The 18506-nt window shown below is 36.2% G+C and overlaps 1 protein-coding gene across 1 annotated transcript; it reads left to right on the top strand.

Moving 5' to 3' along the window:
- The first annotated feature begins 4588 nt into the window (after positions 1 to 4588).
- On the top strand, positions 4589 to 7355 carry Ppt1 (Palmitoyl-protein thioesterase 1). The gene is made up of 7 exons (XM_077412500.1): positions 4589 to 4941; positions 5662 to 5771; positions 6053 to 6180; positions 6275 to 6430; positions 6510 to 6627; positions 6883 to 7041; positions 7112 to 7355. Exons 1-7 carry the CDS (start codon positions 4779 to 4781, stop codon positions 7235 to 7237), a joined length of 960 nt encoding a protein of 319 aa, XP_077268626.1. The 5' UTR covers positions 4589 to 4778; the 3' UTR covers positions 7238 to 7355.
- Positions 7356 to 18506: the final 11151 nt, after the last annotated feature.

Here is an 18506-nt window from a genome sequence, read left to right as displayed (position 1 = left end):
CTTTTCGTTAATCCTTTCGCGAGTATTATAAGGAAAGCGTCTTTCCGTTATCGCCGGAAACGGAATATTCTTTCGTCTATTGCGTTTTGCACGCAAAAGTTTGCTTTGCTTTATCTATTTCTTTTTAAAAGCGTGATAATCGTTCCTTTGCCGTAACGATGAAATAACTCCAAATACGAAGCTTTCCAGAAAATAAATTTGAATGTTTTAAGGGTGTTCTAAAGAGTTAGTTAAAATGTGACGAAGTTGAGACAAACATTTAACATCATATATTGTGTATTCTCTTTCAAAGTTCGGGGCTAAATTTCAAATTGATTCACAATTTAGATAAAAAGTTATCAATTCTTGAATATCCGTTTTACAAAGGGTTTTACAGAGAAAAGTGTAAACATTAAAAAATGTTACCAATATAATATTTTACACACAAGCAGATCATCGACAAACAAAAATAAAATTTGAAACGATTTACAACTTTTTTTTTAAACTTTTTGGAAAAAAAATAGTAGTAACAGTTATTTACAGTCACTAAATCTACGTCTTTTACATTCTATTAGATGTTCCGTAACTATTTATATACATTTTTTTTAGAGAATTAATATCAGAGTTTTTAATATTTCCTGCATATTTTTTGGTTGGGACGGTACCTACCTATAGAACATCCTTAAATCATTAAAATCATAAAATTTTGTAATATTATTTTTAAATGTAATAACTGATTATAGAAGAATAAAAATATCTAATTATATGTGTATTACCTCTTCGTTAATTCTTTGGCGAGTTATAATATAGGAATGGTTAAAAATGACTGAAATTAAGTATAATTTGACACTACGAATTTAACAGTGTAGAAAAACTTTATATCCAATCTTCTGGTATAACAAATTTCGCGGTTACATCGAACCACACAAGTGGAAAAAAATCTAAAATAATGTAAAGTAATATAAAGCTTCTTTTGTCCACAGAGGGTTGGAGTAAATTTAATTCGACGGATTTGCGTGATATTCCCGCGGATATTGCGCGAAAGGGGAAAACGGATAGTAAACCTCCGCGAGGAATTTCTTAACCGCAACCATCCTGAATCTTACCCCTGAGTCCACCTCTCAGGAAGATTTCCGGTTAATTTGTTGCTCATTGGACTGGCCGGCACTCGCTGCAGCCGTTGCCCGCACCTATTTAATATGTCGATCTCCCTTTCCATCATCTCCTCGATCGATCTCTGCCTCCTTCCGTCTCCCTGCCTCTCCCCCCCTTCCCTTTTCCTCCACAAACTCAACTCTTCCGCTTCCCTTATCCGCATCTCTTTCCTCTCTCGGTATTTATGATTTCGAAAACGTCTATTCCCGGTTTTCTGCGAAAACCCGTCTTTAAAAATCGTCTTTTGTTTCTTAGCCCTTTATGTATTCCTTATACTGTACTTTTATCGTCCAAAAGTAAAGATTTAAGAGACAATTTATACAAATTAGTATGCTTAGATATGACGAATATTATTATTAAGATTAATCGAATCGTCAAGAAGATTATTATGATAATAACTGTTAATTATTGACTTAAATCACACTATCTTGGATGTCGTTAAATTAAATCATTGTCTTGGAAATCGCTGAACTCCATCAACTTCCATCGACATAAATGACTCGATTGTTTTACTTCGGATTATCTAAACTTTAATCAATATCTTCGAATTATGCTTGAAATTATTAAATCGGAATTTAAGACGGACCCGTTTTGAGTGTCTCGATATCGTTCTTAGACTTAAAATTTAACGAAGTCCAGCAAATGGAGTTCAATTGTTGGTATAGCGAGAGTTATTAAACAATTTCTTCCCAGAGTGACGAAGTACGAAGAATCGTGGCGACTCACGAAAGCCCCACCACGAGATCGCGTATACAATAGCCCGGGTCTTTTCCTGCCCGATGACGATGCATCGCGATGGCCGTCAGTACAGATCCGCTTTAAGTGATTACTGCATTTCCATACGCGGGCAGAACGCCGAAGAACGGAAACAATGTATCCCCGGAACAAGCGGCTTGGATATCGCGCATTGTGCTCCGGATATCGCGGCGATTCGCTAAACAAAAACGGCCACTGGTTCGCCATTCCTCCACCCGCCCCAACCACCGGCGTCTTCCCCTCCGACGGGGGAGACGCCAACCCGCCCGGGTCCGTTTCTTCCGCCAACCGCGAGGAACGAATGGCATTCGTTAATGCGCGGAAATAACAACGAGATGCGATGCGATGCGATGCGATGTAATAATGCGCTTTCACGACGGCGGACCCTTAATGTGAATCTGTAATTGTGATTTCCATCACGATTGACTAGCATCAAATATTAAGGCATTTTCTCTCTTCTTTTTAAATTATTTTTTCTTTATATATTATTATATTTCTTTATATATTTTTTTTCTTTATATACACAGTAAAAAATTTTGTGTACCAAATGTCAATGAAAGTCCACTCTAAATTTTGTGTTAAAATAAACTCATTCATCGTCATCGTGTTACTTATTGACATTTAGAAATGTTATATCAACATTTTTTACAAGTTATTTTTACATTATTGTAAACATACATTGTAAAAAATGTCGATATAACACATTTCTGAATGTCAACAATAAGTAACACGATGAATGAGTTATTTTAACACAAAATTTAGAGTGGACTTTCATTGACATTAAATTTTTTACTGTGTATCTTTACGTATTATCTCTTTTTATACAAATCTATACTAATATATATAAAATCCTTACGGGTGGTGTATGTTTGAACGTTAATAACATAAAAACTATTGGACCGAATTTTTACCACAAGTATATGAAATAGGGGTAGAATTTTCCGGGGAGTGCTATAGGGTGTGTCGTTTTTCGTTACCGATTTTCTGGAAACCGATTTTTTTAATTCTTTATTTTTTAAATATTAAATAATTAAAGAAATCGTTTTCCAGAAAATAGATAACGAAAAACTATACACCCTATAGCACTCCCCGGAAAATTCTACCCCTATTTTATATGGTTTCAATAAAAATTCGGTCCAATAGTTTTTAAGTTAAAAACGTTCAATTATACATCACCCGAAATGTATGTTTGAACGTTTTTAACTTAAAAACTATATATTGGACCGAATTTTTGCCACAAGTATATGAAATAGGGGTAGAATTTTCCGTAGAGTGCTATAGAGTGTGTTATAGTTTTGACGTAGAACTACGTCATATTTCACTTACCGATTACCGATTTTTTCCATTGATTTTTTAAGCGAAAAATCGAGGTTATGTGTTCATCGCGAGCGAGCAATCTCAAAATTCCCTAAAAAACGCCAGGGTAAACCAAAGGATAATGTCGCTAATCGGTAAATGAAATCGGAGAAGCGGAAATGACTCAATAGTGTAAAACTTGAGTGGAAAAAGACCGGTTACGACATGTTTAATCCATGAAATCATTTATGCGGTCCATTTTGAAATTAGAGACATTTAGTATGATTCAAATTACGAATATCAATTTCATCCGAAAGTAATAATTTGGAAAATTGATCCAATATGCGATCATTGTTAAGCAAAAAAGTTTAAAACTTAAGCACCTAAAATGTGTTATTCATGTGTAAAAGTTAAACTATCGTCTTTAAATCAACCCGACTCTTTTATGGAACTCCTTTAAGAAAAACGACTCCCGGGCGAAGCCCGGGTAACCAGCTAGTATAAAATATGCTTATACAGGTTTTCTTTCTTTTGTATAATATCTGTTCGCAGAAAAACATACAGAAAAATAAGATGTATTATAACAATATATGTATTGTGTATAATTAACGGAATTTTAAAAACGAAATTCCGAGTGAAATCTTGAACTTGAAAATAGATAAAAACTGTAAAATTACTTTTATTTTTTTCATGAACGTATATCGAGGTTTGTTTTAAAAAAAGAGCATTAATTATGCTTATATCTCGTCAGCGGATACTATTCAAATTTTTATTTTTACTTTCTTTTTCTCTCCTTTCTCTAAGAGAGCAAATGTTTCTTTTCAATTGTTTTATTTTTGCAATATGATAATTTGATTTGTATGTACATATTGTGCTGAACATCGAATATATGTACGTATGTATATAATAAATTTGAAAAATTTAATATACAATTTATTAATTATAATAATTTGGAAATTTGAAAGAGAAAATTTTAGATCATGGATATAGTCGTAATATAGTTAAAATAGACAAAAATCTTTTCCACGGATCAAAATTTATTTAAAGTTATTTTTTAAATTATTCTTACTGACAAATGTTATTAATTTTCGAAGGTTTACTCAAATCTTTCTTTTCATTATAATAAATTACAAGTACGTTTTAGCATATCAAATTAAATATCACGTTAGATCGAGCAAAATATAAGATTTTTCTTATAGAGAAGTGACGCCACAAAGCGCTATAATGAAATAATACATATATATTCGGGACGAACGAGACGAATTTTCAATGCAGAAATCTATATTACCGAATGAGCGTCTCGAGAAACTTGCCGATGCGGGCAATGCGTGGCGCGTCGGTCGTCGGTCAAACGCACGCGATAAAAACAAACATTCACGTGTATATGCTCCGAGCCCGAGCTCCGAGTCCGAGTGTCAACTCTCTCCTCTCTCAAGTCTCTCAGCTGCTGCCGCGCTCAGCTGCGCCCAGCGCCCAGCTCACCCAGCTGCGTTCGACCGCCGGCGCCGGCGATGATTAACGGTGTCGCAAAAAGCGTTGCGAAGCGTCGATTCGCGTTAGTTGCTTCAACATAAGCGCGGTCGACGGTCGACATGGATCGCGTCGCGGTGGAGCCGACGATAAGTCGTACCTGCTTAATTCTCGTCACCGTGACACTTTTCTTCGCGAATGCCGGCCGTTGTTTGCGCGAGGAGGAAAGGGGTGTGACAACCGGTGACGGTTCGCCGGTGCCGGTGGTGCTCTGGCATGGAATGGGTAGGTGATCTCCGACCGCCCGTTCAAAATACTCCACTTCCTCACTTTCCAAACCTAAACGCTCACTTTCCGCGCTTTCCTGCACATGTTTTTTTTTTCCCCCTCCACAGGATTACATTTTGCCGTAATCTCCGCTGCGGTAATTACCAGCAAACTAGCTGCAATATCTTTTGCGCGCAATCATCAAATTAAGTCTGATCTCACCTCGCGAATAAAGAACGCTTCTTTCTGTAATTGCCTGAAAATGAGCTCGTTGTGGAGACTAGATATATACACTTATCGCGCACTTATCGGTATTTATGCGTGTATAAATGTTGTGATATCTTTATCGCTTAAAAATAAAGTGAATTATGCTGGAGATAGAAGTTTCCTTATAATTATAACAAGTGGAATAATATCAGTTAGTTTGCATAATATACGTATAAAGTCATAACAAAGTCGTAACGAAGATTCTAGATTTTGCCTTCACTCACAGAGATCCCACCGTTGTTTATTTCTAGTATTTCGAATAATTCAAGACGTCCCAAATTCACAGTCTCTGGATTTTTATTTCTTTAGGAAATACCATTAATAAATATCGCTCACTTAATCCTACTCAAATATAGAATTTGTTTTTTTTCTTTTGACTTGGAGTGTTCTGATATTTCCAGTTTTTTTTTATTGTTTAGCGTTCCTTTTGTTTTATTCAGAGATAAAAGCAGAGATAAACATCTTTTGCAGGTGATAGTTGCTGCTTCTCTTTCAGCCTTGGAAAAATACAACGGATCCTTGAAGCCGAAATCCCTGGGGTTTATGTCCATTCCATACGTATTGGGAACAACGAGATAGAGGTTGGACATGATTATCAATAATTTCGAAAACATATATTTGGAAAAATGTTCCATATAAGTATGAAATTTATCTTACATCTTTGCCTCCTGTCCTTTGCCCCAGGTGTTCTTGAATTTATACTTGATTCGTTTATTTTAATTTCTTTTTTCTGTATATAAACCTTTTTATGAAAGTCTGTGCAATTGTCTGATAATCATGTATTATTTTTGTGCTTACAATTTTGCGCTATTATTCTATTTTGTTTTAATGCAAAATCAAGACGTAACATCTTTTCTTATAGGATGTTGAGAACAGCTACTTCGGAAATATTAATGATCAAATAAAGCACGTGTGCGAGCAACTGTCGCAAGACACAAATCTCCAAAATGGATACAATGCCATTGGCTTCTCACAAGGGGGTCAATTCCTGTAAATTGTTTCGTTTATCAATTTTTTAATCCCTTGCGGTATCCATGTAAAATTTCAATCAGTCCTTGGTGTGTAACGTCGTTCTGTATTTTAGGAGAGCAGTAGCTCAGAGATGCCCCAATCCTCCAATGTTGAATTTGATATCTTTAGGCGGTCAGCATCAAGGTGTTTTCGGTATACCAAAGTGCTCAGATACATCTCGATTGTGCAATTACATGCGTCGTATGCTTCACCTCGGCGCATATTTATGGTATTCGCTTACGTGACCTTCGAAGTTATTTAGCGTCATTTAGCGGAAACGCTCTCTAGTGTTTTAATTTTTTCCTTAGGTACGTTCAAAACTCGTTGATACAAGCTTCTTTCTGGCACGATCCCTTGCAGGAGGATGAATATCAAAGGAAAAATCTTTTCCTTGCCGAGATCAATAATGAAAATGTTAACAACACGGTAAGCTTAATAATGTATTAAAATTTTAAATTTGATATAAATCATGAATATGTTCTATATCACTTGTTATGTGTAAGTGAGGCACATCTTGCGTCAGGATTAAAATGACTGTGACGTGTCTTACATAATGTTTACCGCGCGATACAGAACTTTAACGATATTATAAAATTATAGGACAGGCACGGTAAAATAGAAATTACATTATAAAAATATTAATTAATATTTTTGTTATTTATATTGATTATGTCGCAACAGGAATATAAGAATAATCTTCAAAAGCTTCGAGCTTTAGTTCTCGTTAAATTCGAGAACGATACAATGGTCGAACCAGTGGAGACAGAATGGTTTGGATTCTACAAGCCTGGCCAGGCCAAGGAGGTGCAGAAATTGCAGCAAAGTGAGCTGTACCAACAGGTACGCACTCGCGCGATTGTTTTAAAAACATAGTCGCTCAATGCATATATTATTGATTCGTCATTCGTAGGACTGGCTCGGATTACGCGCAATGGAAAACGACGGCAAGGTCTATTATCTTTCACTACCTGGTGAGCACTTGCAATTTACGGCTGACTGGTTCATCGAGAATATAATTAAAAAGTATTTAATATAATATTGAACAAATCTATTTATAAAAATTTAAGAATTCCATGACTTAGATGACGTAGACGTGTGGTATGCACGTATGTAGTGTAAAAAGAGGAATTTTAATAAAAAAAAATTATCCACTACATTTTAATTCCCTCTTCTTCTAATCTCCCATTTCTTTCTTTCTTTCTATCTCTGTCGAACACAGGTGATTTAATTTTGCCGATTAAATATCTTTTTATTACTGCTAATTAGTAATTTTTTCGTGTCAGATAATCATAATTTTATATATATGTTGAAAATTCACAAAGATATTGGAATATAAGCTGTGCTAGCAAATTAAACTTAATGAATAATTTCATCCCGATATTTTCTTTTATGTAACGCCAACAACAGCGAGCGATAAGTACAAAGAGAAGGATATATACGGTGATTTTTTTTCAGGGTATATGTGCTGCAACCAATAAGAGTGATTCTTCATGAAACGATCAAAAAGTACTGTACCATTTTTTCGAGTCATTTTTTTGTTCTCGAGAAAAATGTTCTATTCCGTCAAAAAAGATGAGAATTATTTTTCAAAATTAAGTTTGAAAATTTTAAATTTGTATGTACATATGCGACCTGATCTATTAATGATTTACGATGAGGGAAGAACCCCAACTCGTAAATTAAAAAAATTATGAAACTTTGACATATTAAAACTAAAACAATAGGCCAACTTCCAGGAGTTGATTTTATTTTTCAGGGTAAATTTGAGCAGTAAAAATAGTTCATAACAGTTACATATCGGGACATCTTCTATGTATTGCCAAAATTTTATAACTTGAAATTTCTCTGTTGAGGATCTTCCCTTATTAACATATTTAATTAATGCATTTATATACATGGAGGGGTAAAAGCCATTGGTGTGTCAAATTTTTTAAGATATTGACTCGTGTGCATAGATGCAATTATATATTGTATAGATTGCATCAATGCACGCGAGTCAATATTAAAAAAAATTTGACTTACACCACTATGGCTTTTACCCCTCTACATATAGTACATACTACACATACATAGCATTGTATATTATACATACATGTGTATGTGACATATGTTGTATATACATAAAATATATGTCATAATTTGTTTCGACATTCCTTCTAATTTGCTCATCACTCGGGATCTGCGGCCGTTATTTCGCGCTGGTACTTAACTCGCTCTTCCTCGCGACGCGGAATAATAACGCGCGCTGCGGAACTGCGCGCGCGGAGGGCCGATCGAAGAGAGCCGCAAAAGAGAATGCAACGTAATTCGTACTGTTCATTGTCGCATGACGCGATTGTATATAGAACGGGGTGAGGAGGGGGTTGTTGGCGGGGCGGAGCGAGGGGACGACAGGATAGAGAAAGAGAAGTAGAGAACCGCGGCTCCGAGAGGCAGGCAGGCAGGAGAGGGTGCGCCGCCACTATCCGTCCGCACCCTCCCCCGCTCCAGACTCCTCTGCCTCTTCCTCGCCCCCGCCCCCCACCTCTTTTCGCCCCCGCGTTGCACAACAAAGCCGCGGGATGAGAAAACATTAATCTAGGCATGTTTTGCAATCTCGCCGCTCGCGGTGTAGCTACATATAATGGAACGCTGTTATTGCTACGCTGTTATGGCGTGCGCACAATGTTCGTTTCGTGCCTCTTCCCTCCCCCCCTCCCCCGTCGTCGTCGTCGTTGTCGTCGTGGTCGCCACCACCGCCGCCGCCGTCGCCGCCGCCGCCGCCGCCGCCGTCGTCGTCGTCGTCGTTGTACAGATTGGAGGCGCGCACACGTGTGTTCGCCAGCGACCAAGATTAATATTTCGAAGGTAACGAAATGACGACGCGACGCGAAGATTTGTCGTCGAGGACAACATTATTGCGGCGCAGGGGCAGGACACAGGTGTTCCGCGCCGCGGGGGGTGGCTGCTATCGGAGTATCGATACCTTCCGCCCCGCGTACATGCACACGTCGTACTTTCGGCATATTAGCCCTTTGACGCGGTAGACGCTGAGTATTTACATACGTTCAACAGTAAGACGTCCGCAATAAAAACAGAAACGAAATTTTAAGCGAATAATCGATTAATCAACGTCGTTATTTTATGTCGATTAATTTAAAGATAATTGGGCAGCGTTCGCATGTATGATAACATGTAAGATATATAATTATATTATTATAATATAGGTACATATATTTACTAAAGTAATTAATAATTTTAATAATTGTCATTATTACAAAAATGTGCCCTCGTATCTCTCGCGCCTTTTGCTTTACTATGCATTTTATATTCGCGTTTCTTGATTAAATAAATAAAACGTCTTTGCGATACGTCCGGACCACCGCCGCGCCACCCTCTTCTTTTCGCTCGTTCCATCCCTCATTAAATGCGAACGATGAAGCGACCAAGAACACCGCGAGGATTATTACCGAGAGGCCGGCACATCCCTTCGGCGCCCAATCGTGGATGTCCTTAGAAGGGCCGCCTCTCGTTGCGATTTCACCCCCCGGCGAGGTGCGCGGCGCCGATGAAGGAGAGGGAGAGATGCAATAAATAGCGGACACAGGTCGCGATGCGCCGGTCGCATCCTTCGGATGATAAACAGATATATGTAGATCGGCTCGCTAAAGAGCCTTGAAATTTGCGACAGAATTAAGTAAGATGAAAGCAATTAAACTTATTTGGTTTATTTATAATATCACTTTAAATTTACACGATCACGTGATTTAAATAAAGAAGACGCTATTGAATAAGAGACTGAAAGGATAGCCATTAAATCACATAAGGAATCAAAGATTTTGATGTATATAAAAATGACGATGAGATGATTTTCACATTAAGTTTAAATATTTTGAAGCTAATCTTATTGTAAAGAAGGATATCACAGCAGAAGTTGCAACATAGAAATTGAGTATTTTTTTATTTTTAGGGTTTATGATATAAAAGTATAAGAAAACTATATATAATATGTGCTAATAATGATTAATATCTGTTGCAAAATTGTAAAGCAATTCTCCATCAGATTTTACAAGACGGGCAATATCGAATTCCGAATACTGTTCAGTAGTTAGGATAGCCTCGCTACTTCGAGGCTCTCTCTCTCTCTCTCTCTCTCTCTCTCTCTCTCTCTCTCTCTCTCTCTCTCTTCTCTCTCTCCTCCTTTCGCCTTTTCTAAAATTGCTAAGTTAAAGCGGCGTCTTTGTGAACTCGCTCGTGGTTCGTCGGATGTCTCGACGACGTGTCGCCCTTTTCTCCCTCGACGGAAGTTTTATCGAGGAAAACTTGACAAGTTATTAATAGGAGCCTCTTTTCTGATATCTCTCGTTTCCCGTTTTCGCGAATTAACATCCCTAAGGCCCTTTTTCGATACAACGACACTGACGAGGATAACAGGAAAAAAACCATAGAAATGTATGTGTTTATAATATTGTATAGTTCCGCAAGATAAATTTTCGTTTACTCGCGAAGAATTTTTTACGTGGAAAATTTATTATTGTACAAAACCTATGTTCTTTCATAGAAAAATTTTGTAAAACGAGTCGTCATAATTGTTATTTTATCACTTATATTTTCACATTCTGATTAATAATAATTTTTGAAAAATGGATACATTGTGAAATATGAAAAGAAATAAAAAATTAAAAGGCAAATTTCAGGTATTTTTAGGTATAGCCGAGTTAAGAATTAACGAAATTTTTTTCGTTATCACACAGAAAAAAGTGTCAAATACGCAAGAATATATAGATATGATCTTCTTACAAGAATTTCAACTTTTTATTTTAATTTTTTTTCTTGGTTGAACTAATATGAAACTTTGTTTAACTATATACATGACTGCGTTCAAGCACGTTTTCTTCATTTAATGTGATATAATCTTATTTCAAGATTTTATCTACATTCTTGCGTATATTCATATATACACAAGTATATATCAATATTGATTTGACTGCACTTCTTTTTTTCTGTGCAGGTCGCGGCTTTGGCAGATTTAATCAAAAAACGGCTTCGTCGGAACCATTTATAAATTATACCAATCCCGTTATCGCCCCCCGCGTCAATTGATGCCTCAACACTTTCATCGACGGCGAATCAGCTTCGAATCAGTCAGAAAACACATTGAGACGCACCGTAGAGGGCTAAGTTTAATTACGAGTCCGAGTTGCGAGTGGTGGTGCAGCGATGATGTTGTCGCGTCAATGACTTCGAGTGAATTCATCAGCGAGCGACGCGAATACACCCCCTGAAAGGGAGCACAAATTTTTGTCCGATGAATTAGGACGCGGTGCCCGCGCACCGCCGCTCCTTTGACTCGAACGTGACAATATGAATATTAAACTATTGTTACGCGTATGCAGGGCGCAGCCACCCTCGTCCACCCTTGGGTCCGTGACTCTTGGCCGCGAGGATTACTCTGTTTCGCCCTGTCTCTCGTCTGTTTCCCTCCTCCGGTCTAATTTCAGGGAACCTTGATAAACTCTCTCGAGCTCTCTCTCGCATTTTACTCAACCACAAGAGAAAATGTATTATTCGAACAATGGTGCCGTCAAATTCTCTTTAGAAATCGACAGTCATAATAATTCATGTGTCATATAATATCATTTTGCTTACATATATTTTGAAAAGGGTATATATTGTAAGATTTATATTCAATATATTCATAAATTATTTCCTGTCGTCTAATAAAGCAGTAAATTTTATTGAATTTTTTGTAAGTAATGTTTACTTGTTGCGTTTGCGTCATCACTCACAGACAAAAAGGGAAACAATTATTTTTTAAATATTATAATAAAATATTTAGAAATTCCGAGTTTACAAATTTTAGTTTTAAAATTTACAGGAACTCCTCGGTGTTCTCGAGTTTTAAAAATCTGTGAAACCAAAATATGCCTGGATTTTTTAATTATTGAATATATTCCAGAATTCGCGCGCGCGCGCGCGCGCGCGTTAATTTTTTCTTTAAAAAGAAAACAATTATAAACTGAGTAAAGATCTTAGACTTGAATTTTTTAAATTTAGGTAAGCAGTTCTATTATATATTATTTGCGCACTTTTATTTACATTTTTTGTTACATTAATACTATTACGTTATTATTTAACACTGTGCACCTTGTCCTCCTCTCTCTCTCTCCTCTTACAGGATTTTGTTCAAAGTATAACAAATGATAGTTCTCTTTTCCTCTTTGACTCCTTTCTTCTCGTGACAAAAATTATTTTGTGGAATTTTCTCTTTTTCGCGATGTTAGATCTCTATTTTCTACAGGCAACCCTTTCCTTTCACGCGGCGCGTTATATTCGCATCGCTTTACTCTCGCCGTCATCGGTAAATTTTCTCTTTGTAGATTTTTGTCGGCGTACCTTCAGCCGGGCGTGCTGCGCGAAAGAGACGCGATATATACACGTACGCCTGTATGTATTCGGCGAAATTACATTAACGAGATACATCTAGACGAGCGCGGTCTGCGATTTCGCTAACATCTCCCGCGAACCTCGCAAATTAAGTAACGTGCGTTTAAAGAGCGAACCATTCGCCCGTATATATATTATTCCTATAAAAAAAGGTAAATAATTATGAAATTATATAACGTATATTTCAGACTATTACAAGATCTTATAATGTTAATAAAAATTCTTTAATTGTTGATTATCAGAATTATTTTTAATAATTCAAAATTCCTTTAGAAGTTTTAAAAAAAATGCGTGAAGAATGTATTATAAATGTTTTAAATTTTTAAATTTCAAGAATTTTTAAATTTATTAAAAAGTTTATTAAATTTTTATGTCGTGAAGTAAGTAATATATCGTTGTTGACTTTCTTTAAAACCGTAGTTAAAATTTTTGTATATATTCAGGTCAACTCTCCCTGAGCTAAGAATTATTTGAAAAATATAAAAAATGCTCTTCAGTATTTTAATTTCATACATTCTTGTATGTATATATATATTTTTTTTTCTGATTCTTAAATTTTTAAAACTTTTAAATCACTGCATCGCGTTAAATCTTCAGATTCTTGAATTCTTATATATTTGGATCCTTTTTAAGATTTTTTATTTGATGATCTTTACACTTTCTGAGATAATATATCTTTTTTTAAACTCATATCTTTCTTCATAAATACCTCCTGAATCTTTATATGTATATCTTTTAGCTCTTGAAGTTTACATTAATGAGAGATTAGATCGATTTTCTACTTTAACTGCTGCTTATTTAATTTGCAATTAATTAATCGTAATAAATAAATAATAAATCGATAAGTTTAATAAATTATGCGGTTTAGATTATCACAAAACCAGTTGATGCGTAATTATTCGGCTTGTTATTAAATAAGCAGGCGCAATTTATGGTGTCCGGTTGTATTGAGAAATTTAGAGCAAAAATAAAAAGACAAAGCCCACCACACTCATTATCTTTAGGATGAATTAGCTGAGATATTATGTACCGCGTATACCCCGTCTACCGACGTAATCAATGAATGGACCAGGCGGACAATCCCTCTGTGACAAAAGCCCGACATTTTTCGGCTTTTCAGTCTCATTACCGTAATAATGCAAATGAAAAGGAATTTCGCGAGTTTGTTCGGCGTCTGCTTTTCTTGCTTTATACGACCAACATCTCCATTTTTCGTCCACCGTTCTACCAGAGGACTTAATGCCGAAGAGATAGAACGTTGATTATAGTTATCCGTCCGTATGCTTAATTAATTAACGTATACCTATTCATTATATCACAGAAAAAGCGTGCTCGAGGTATTAACTCATATGAGTATTTACGTAAGGAGAAATTACGTGTGATGGTTGCGTTGTAGAATGTGATAATAAGTAGTCTAAATTTATATAAAAAATTAGACGTATATAATTAATTTAACTTTATTATAATTACCCAAATTATACATTAGTATACATAAATTACTACAATTGTTTTATGCTATTATGTACATACTTAATTATATGAAATGCTTGCTAATTATACAAGATACTTTCAAACTGATGAAACAATTGAAAAGAGAATGATTTTTTATAAAAAATCACTCGAATAAAATGTAAAATAATTTTTTTATACGTGGCTTTATTTCCGAGTATCAGAAACATTTAAGTAAAGGACGTGTTAATATACTTAACTTCTTGTAATATAACTTTCTTCGTAAATATATAGCAATGCACCTGTAATATGTAATTATATATATTTTTTAAATGCGATTAATGTGTAATTTGACATTATTGAATTTATTTAATTAGTCTACATAAAAGTATTTAGAATTATGAATTAATAAAGGTTAAAAATATCAAGCTAAAACAATCAAAAAGTATATACTTTATATCAGAATACATATATCCAATGTAATGTAAAATATTTTATATTAATTTTTCAATGATCTTACTTTAACATTTTAGTGAAAGGAATAGATTTATGTAAAAAGAAACATATGGTTTCGCTTGAAGAAAAAGTAAATTGTAGGTATACAGTGTTGCATGTGCACATACAACAAAAGTGGAATAAGCACATAGTAGAAAGTTATACTTTAGTACATTCATTAGCACTTTCCGATGTCGCAACGTCTATTAATTACAAGACAAACATTCCTTGTTTGATTTATGTAATCCTAAATGAATTATAAATTACAAATTGTAAATTATTTGTAAATAATAAACTATGATTAATTGTAATTAATTGTAAAATTAATTTCACAATGTTTTTGTTTTAAGTATAAATATTGCTTAGATAAGAAATGATGTTAAAATTAGCATACAGACGCGTAATTATTTGTATTAATCTGGTTTTTTTAAATAAATTTTATTATCCAATGTATATATTTGCCAATTACATAATACAAAAAATAAGAGAATAAAAAAAAAACAAGAGGTATACTGATCTAATAATTAAAACTTTAAATTTGACAATGATATTTAATCAAAATTATATAGTTATACAGCAAATTAAGTACCGTATAGACGCGCTATTAAATAATCGAATTAATGATTAAACTTTCAAATGTGGCGAGGCAATCGATCAGGCGGAAAATCAATATTTTACATGCGATGGCCTTTTACATTTTATCATGGCGACGATGTTTTGCGCTCAAATAGATAAATCATTTCATCCGATACGAGACACATCCGAAATAGAAAGCGACGAATGAATGAATCGCGATTGCGAGTAATCGCGATCGTAATCGGGAGATGTCGATGCAACGCGATGTATTGTCTCTCCGTAGAAAGTTTTTATTTCAATGCGATAACAAGGAAACTTCGCGAACGCTAAGTATCGTGCATTCTTATAGTCGCTGGACTTTATTTCGATCGATCCCTTCGTTCAAATATTAATAAGAAACGGGGTAGAAACTGGGTCAAGATTGATTAAAGATTTCCTTCGCGTTATTACGTTCGGAGAGTAAGAAAAAAGCAGACTTAGCTTTCTAATAACAACTAATATCAACAACTAAATAATAGCATGCAAAAGATACTTTTTTAACGTAATACATTCGTGCTACAGTATATGCCACGCGAACAAATTATTAAGGAAAGAAACAATCGAGAGAATGCATAACAGCGACTTTAGATATTGTAACTGTTTAAAAAAAAACCTTCTGTATATAGCAAAAGAACGGAAAAAATTGAAAAATATGGAAAAAATATAGAATTCGAGATAGAAAAGAGAGAAAGAGAAAATATATCGACCAACGTCCATGACGAAACAAGATCATGATGGATATACAAACGTATCCATGAGATAATAAGTTACACATGCAATAATATTAAAAATCTGTATATATAAAACAAAGTCGGGTTAGTTACACCATTTATAACTCAAGAACGGCTGGACAGAGATTTTGTATTATAAGACCGTATAAAATAGGGGTAGAATTTTCCGGCGTAGCATATAGAGTGTATAGTTTTTCGTTACTGGGGCGATATTTCGTTACCGGGGCGAAGCCCGGGTAACCAGCTATAGTATTAATCTGAAAAGGGGATTGACAAAAATAATTCTTTACCATACAATTGCACTCGCATGCAGAGCGCGAGGAAGAAAAAAGATAAACGGAGAAGAGAGGGAGAAGAAAGAGAGAGAATCTCGACAGATACTCGATGGTGACCTGACGGAGATCTCGACGTACCTACAATATTCGCGACGGTAACATGCGCGGGTGACCATTGACAAGAATGATTCTCCATCGAAAGCCGCGCGCGGCGGGAATAAGGAGGGCTGCGGGTGAAGAAAGAGACGGAAGAAAAAGGAAGGAGTAAAAAAACAAGAATTTCGCGCGCACGCGGAGGGAAAGAGCCGGCAAGCGCGAACGGTGGTGTTTCTCAGACAGAGACACATAGCCCCGAGCTATGTAATTCATTACTAAAGCAATCTCACCCTGGCACCCTCTCTAGCCTGCACCCTGCCGGCAGTCCTGCCTCCGCCCCTGACCCATCAGAGCCGCCCGAGAGAGCCCGCACGTTATAACATAAAAAAAGAAGATGGGCGGCGGCGGCGGTGGTGGTGGCGAGAGGGTGGATTGTACGGGAGGACGAGGGGCGAGGTGGCGCGTAGGGGGGCCAACAGCGAACACGGGGGGGAGGGAAGAGGGTGCAGGAGGGTAGGAGCGCCCGATTAGAATAGCGCCCCCTGACAACAAAACAAAATGAAACACAAAGCAGTGTTTTCATAATTAAAAAGATTGCGCGCGCTCCTTTCTTCCTACCGTTTCTATTCATGCCTCTTTTCATTTTTCCTTTCTCTCTCTCTCTCTCTCACACTCTATTTTCCTCTTTCCCTCTCTGTCTCTCGGTCCCGGTTCTGCTCTCCGACTTCTCCGTCCCTCGCGCGCCTTCTCATTCTCTCCTCTCGGACGGAGACGGTATATGCCAGACGAAGAGGCAGAGAATTCAATAACCGTATTAATACGCGTCGTCTTTGGAAACGAGCAGATGTATTAAAGCGTTTTAATCAACTCTCGCGTGGGCGCGAGGTTGGATCTGAGATCGCGAATGACTTTCCGGATCTATAGGCGTCTGGTTGAAGTCAAACGCGAACGTATTTTTGACCGAGCAAGCTTTGCTTTCGTTTCGATCGCAGATCCACGGATGTTCGCAGCTCGCAAAGCTCGATGGAGAAGTACTGCGCTATACGATTACACGTTGGAGTGCGAAGAATAGAGAGAACTAATCAGTTATCCAGTCATCAGAGTACGCGCAGCCGAGACCATAACGACTAATCAAATAGACGGATAATGAAATATGTATATTAAAAAATTTATTATACATACACAATCACTAGCGGATTCTGACGTCGATAATGGGAGGGTTTCGGCAAAATTATTTGGTTTGATATTTTTCTTATTGATAGTATCATGCTTAGTTTTTACTCCGGGATCAACGACAAGAATGTAGTGAAATTTCTGGGCCTGATTTAACATTTAATGCATTTTTTCTCAGATAAACGGATTTCCATTTATTTGAAAGGGGTAACTCTACTCTCTCCACCCAGGATCCGCCAGTGCGTACAATAGACCGAGTTATCTAACTTTATTTTTTTACATGATCTAATAAAATTTAATTAAACTTTATTATTTATTTTATCACCGGACCAATAAATTGTAAACAAAAATCGAGTGACAGATATTACAATGCGTTACGGTGTAGTGCGATTAATTGACAATTAACAGAGACTGACGGTAAAATAGAGTGACGGATAATCGAAGTTCATCGCATGTCAAAGCGCGATGATCAGAACGTACGTCCCTGTCCTGCATCGAATCGAATTTTTCCCATACACCTGTCTGCTTGCTAATTGATAGGAAAAAAAAACGAGGACAAGAGTAAAGACAAAGTCCGTAATGCGTTCGCAGTCAATGCCAAGTATCAAAGGGATACGAGCTCGGGGGGGAACGTAAATGACGCATCCCGGGAGACGGGCACCACAATGTCATCAATACACGAGATTGCGTCAATCAAATGATTGCATATTTTTTTCTCTCTTTCGCGGACATTCGGCGAACCGAGGCAAGCCCGTCGCTAATTTACAGAAAACTTAACGGGTGTCTTCGTTGTCGAGGAAACCTTTGCGCTTATTTAATATATACGCAATGTAACATGTGTGTAAGCAAAAGAAATTTATGATTTTAATGTAATTGAGACATTAAAATCTCTTCCTTCAAAAAAAAAAAAATGTTGGTAAATAATTATTAATCAGATCTGTTATTAAAAAAATAGAGAGATTAGTAATATCTATATACATATATACTCGTACACACGGAAAAAATTAGCTAAATTTAGTCGTAAAATACGGATAACATTTTTTGC

The sequence above is a fragment of the Temnothorax americanus genome, unplaced genomic scaffold (assembly GCF_048541705.1).
Source record: "Temnothorax americanus isolate GAGA-0224 unplaced genomic scaffold, ASM4854170v1 Scaffold30, whole genome shotgun sequence".
NCBI classification, from domain to species: Eukaryota; Metazoa; Arthropoda; class Insecta; order Hymenoptera; family Formicidae; genus Temnothorax; species Temnothorax americanus.
The sequence above is the reverse complement of the archived record's forward strand: the minus strand, read 5'-3'. Positions and strand labels throughout refer to the sequence as shown.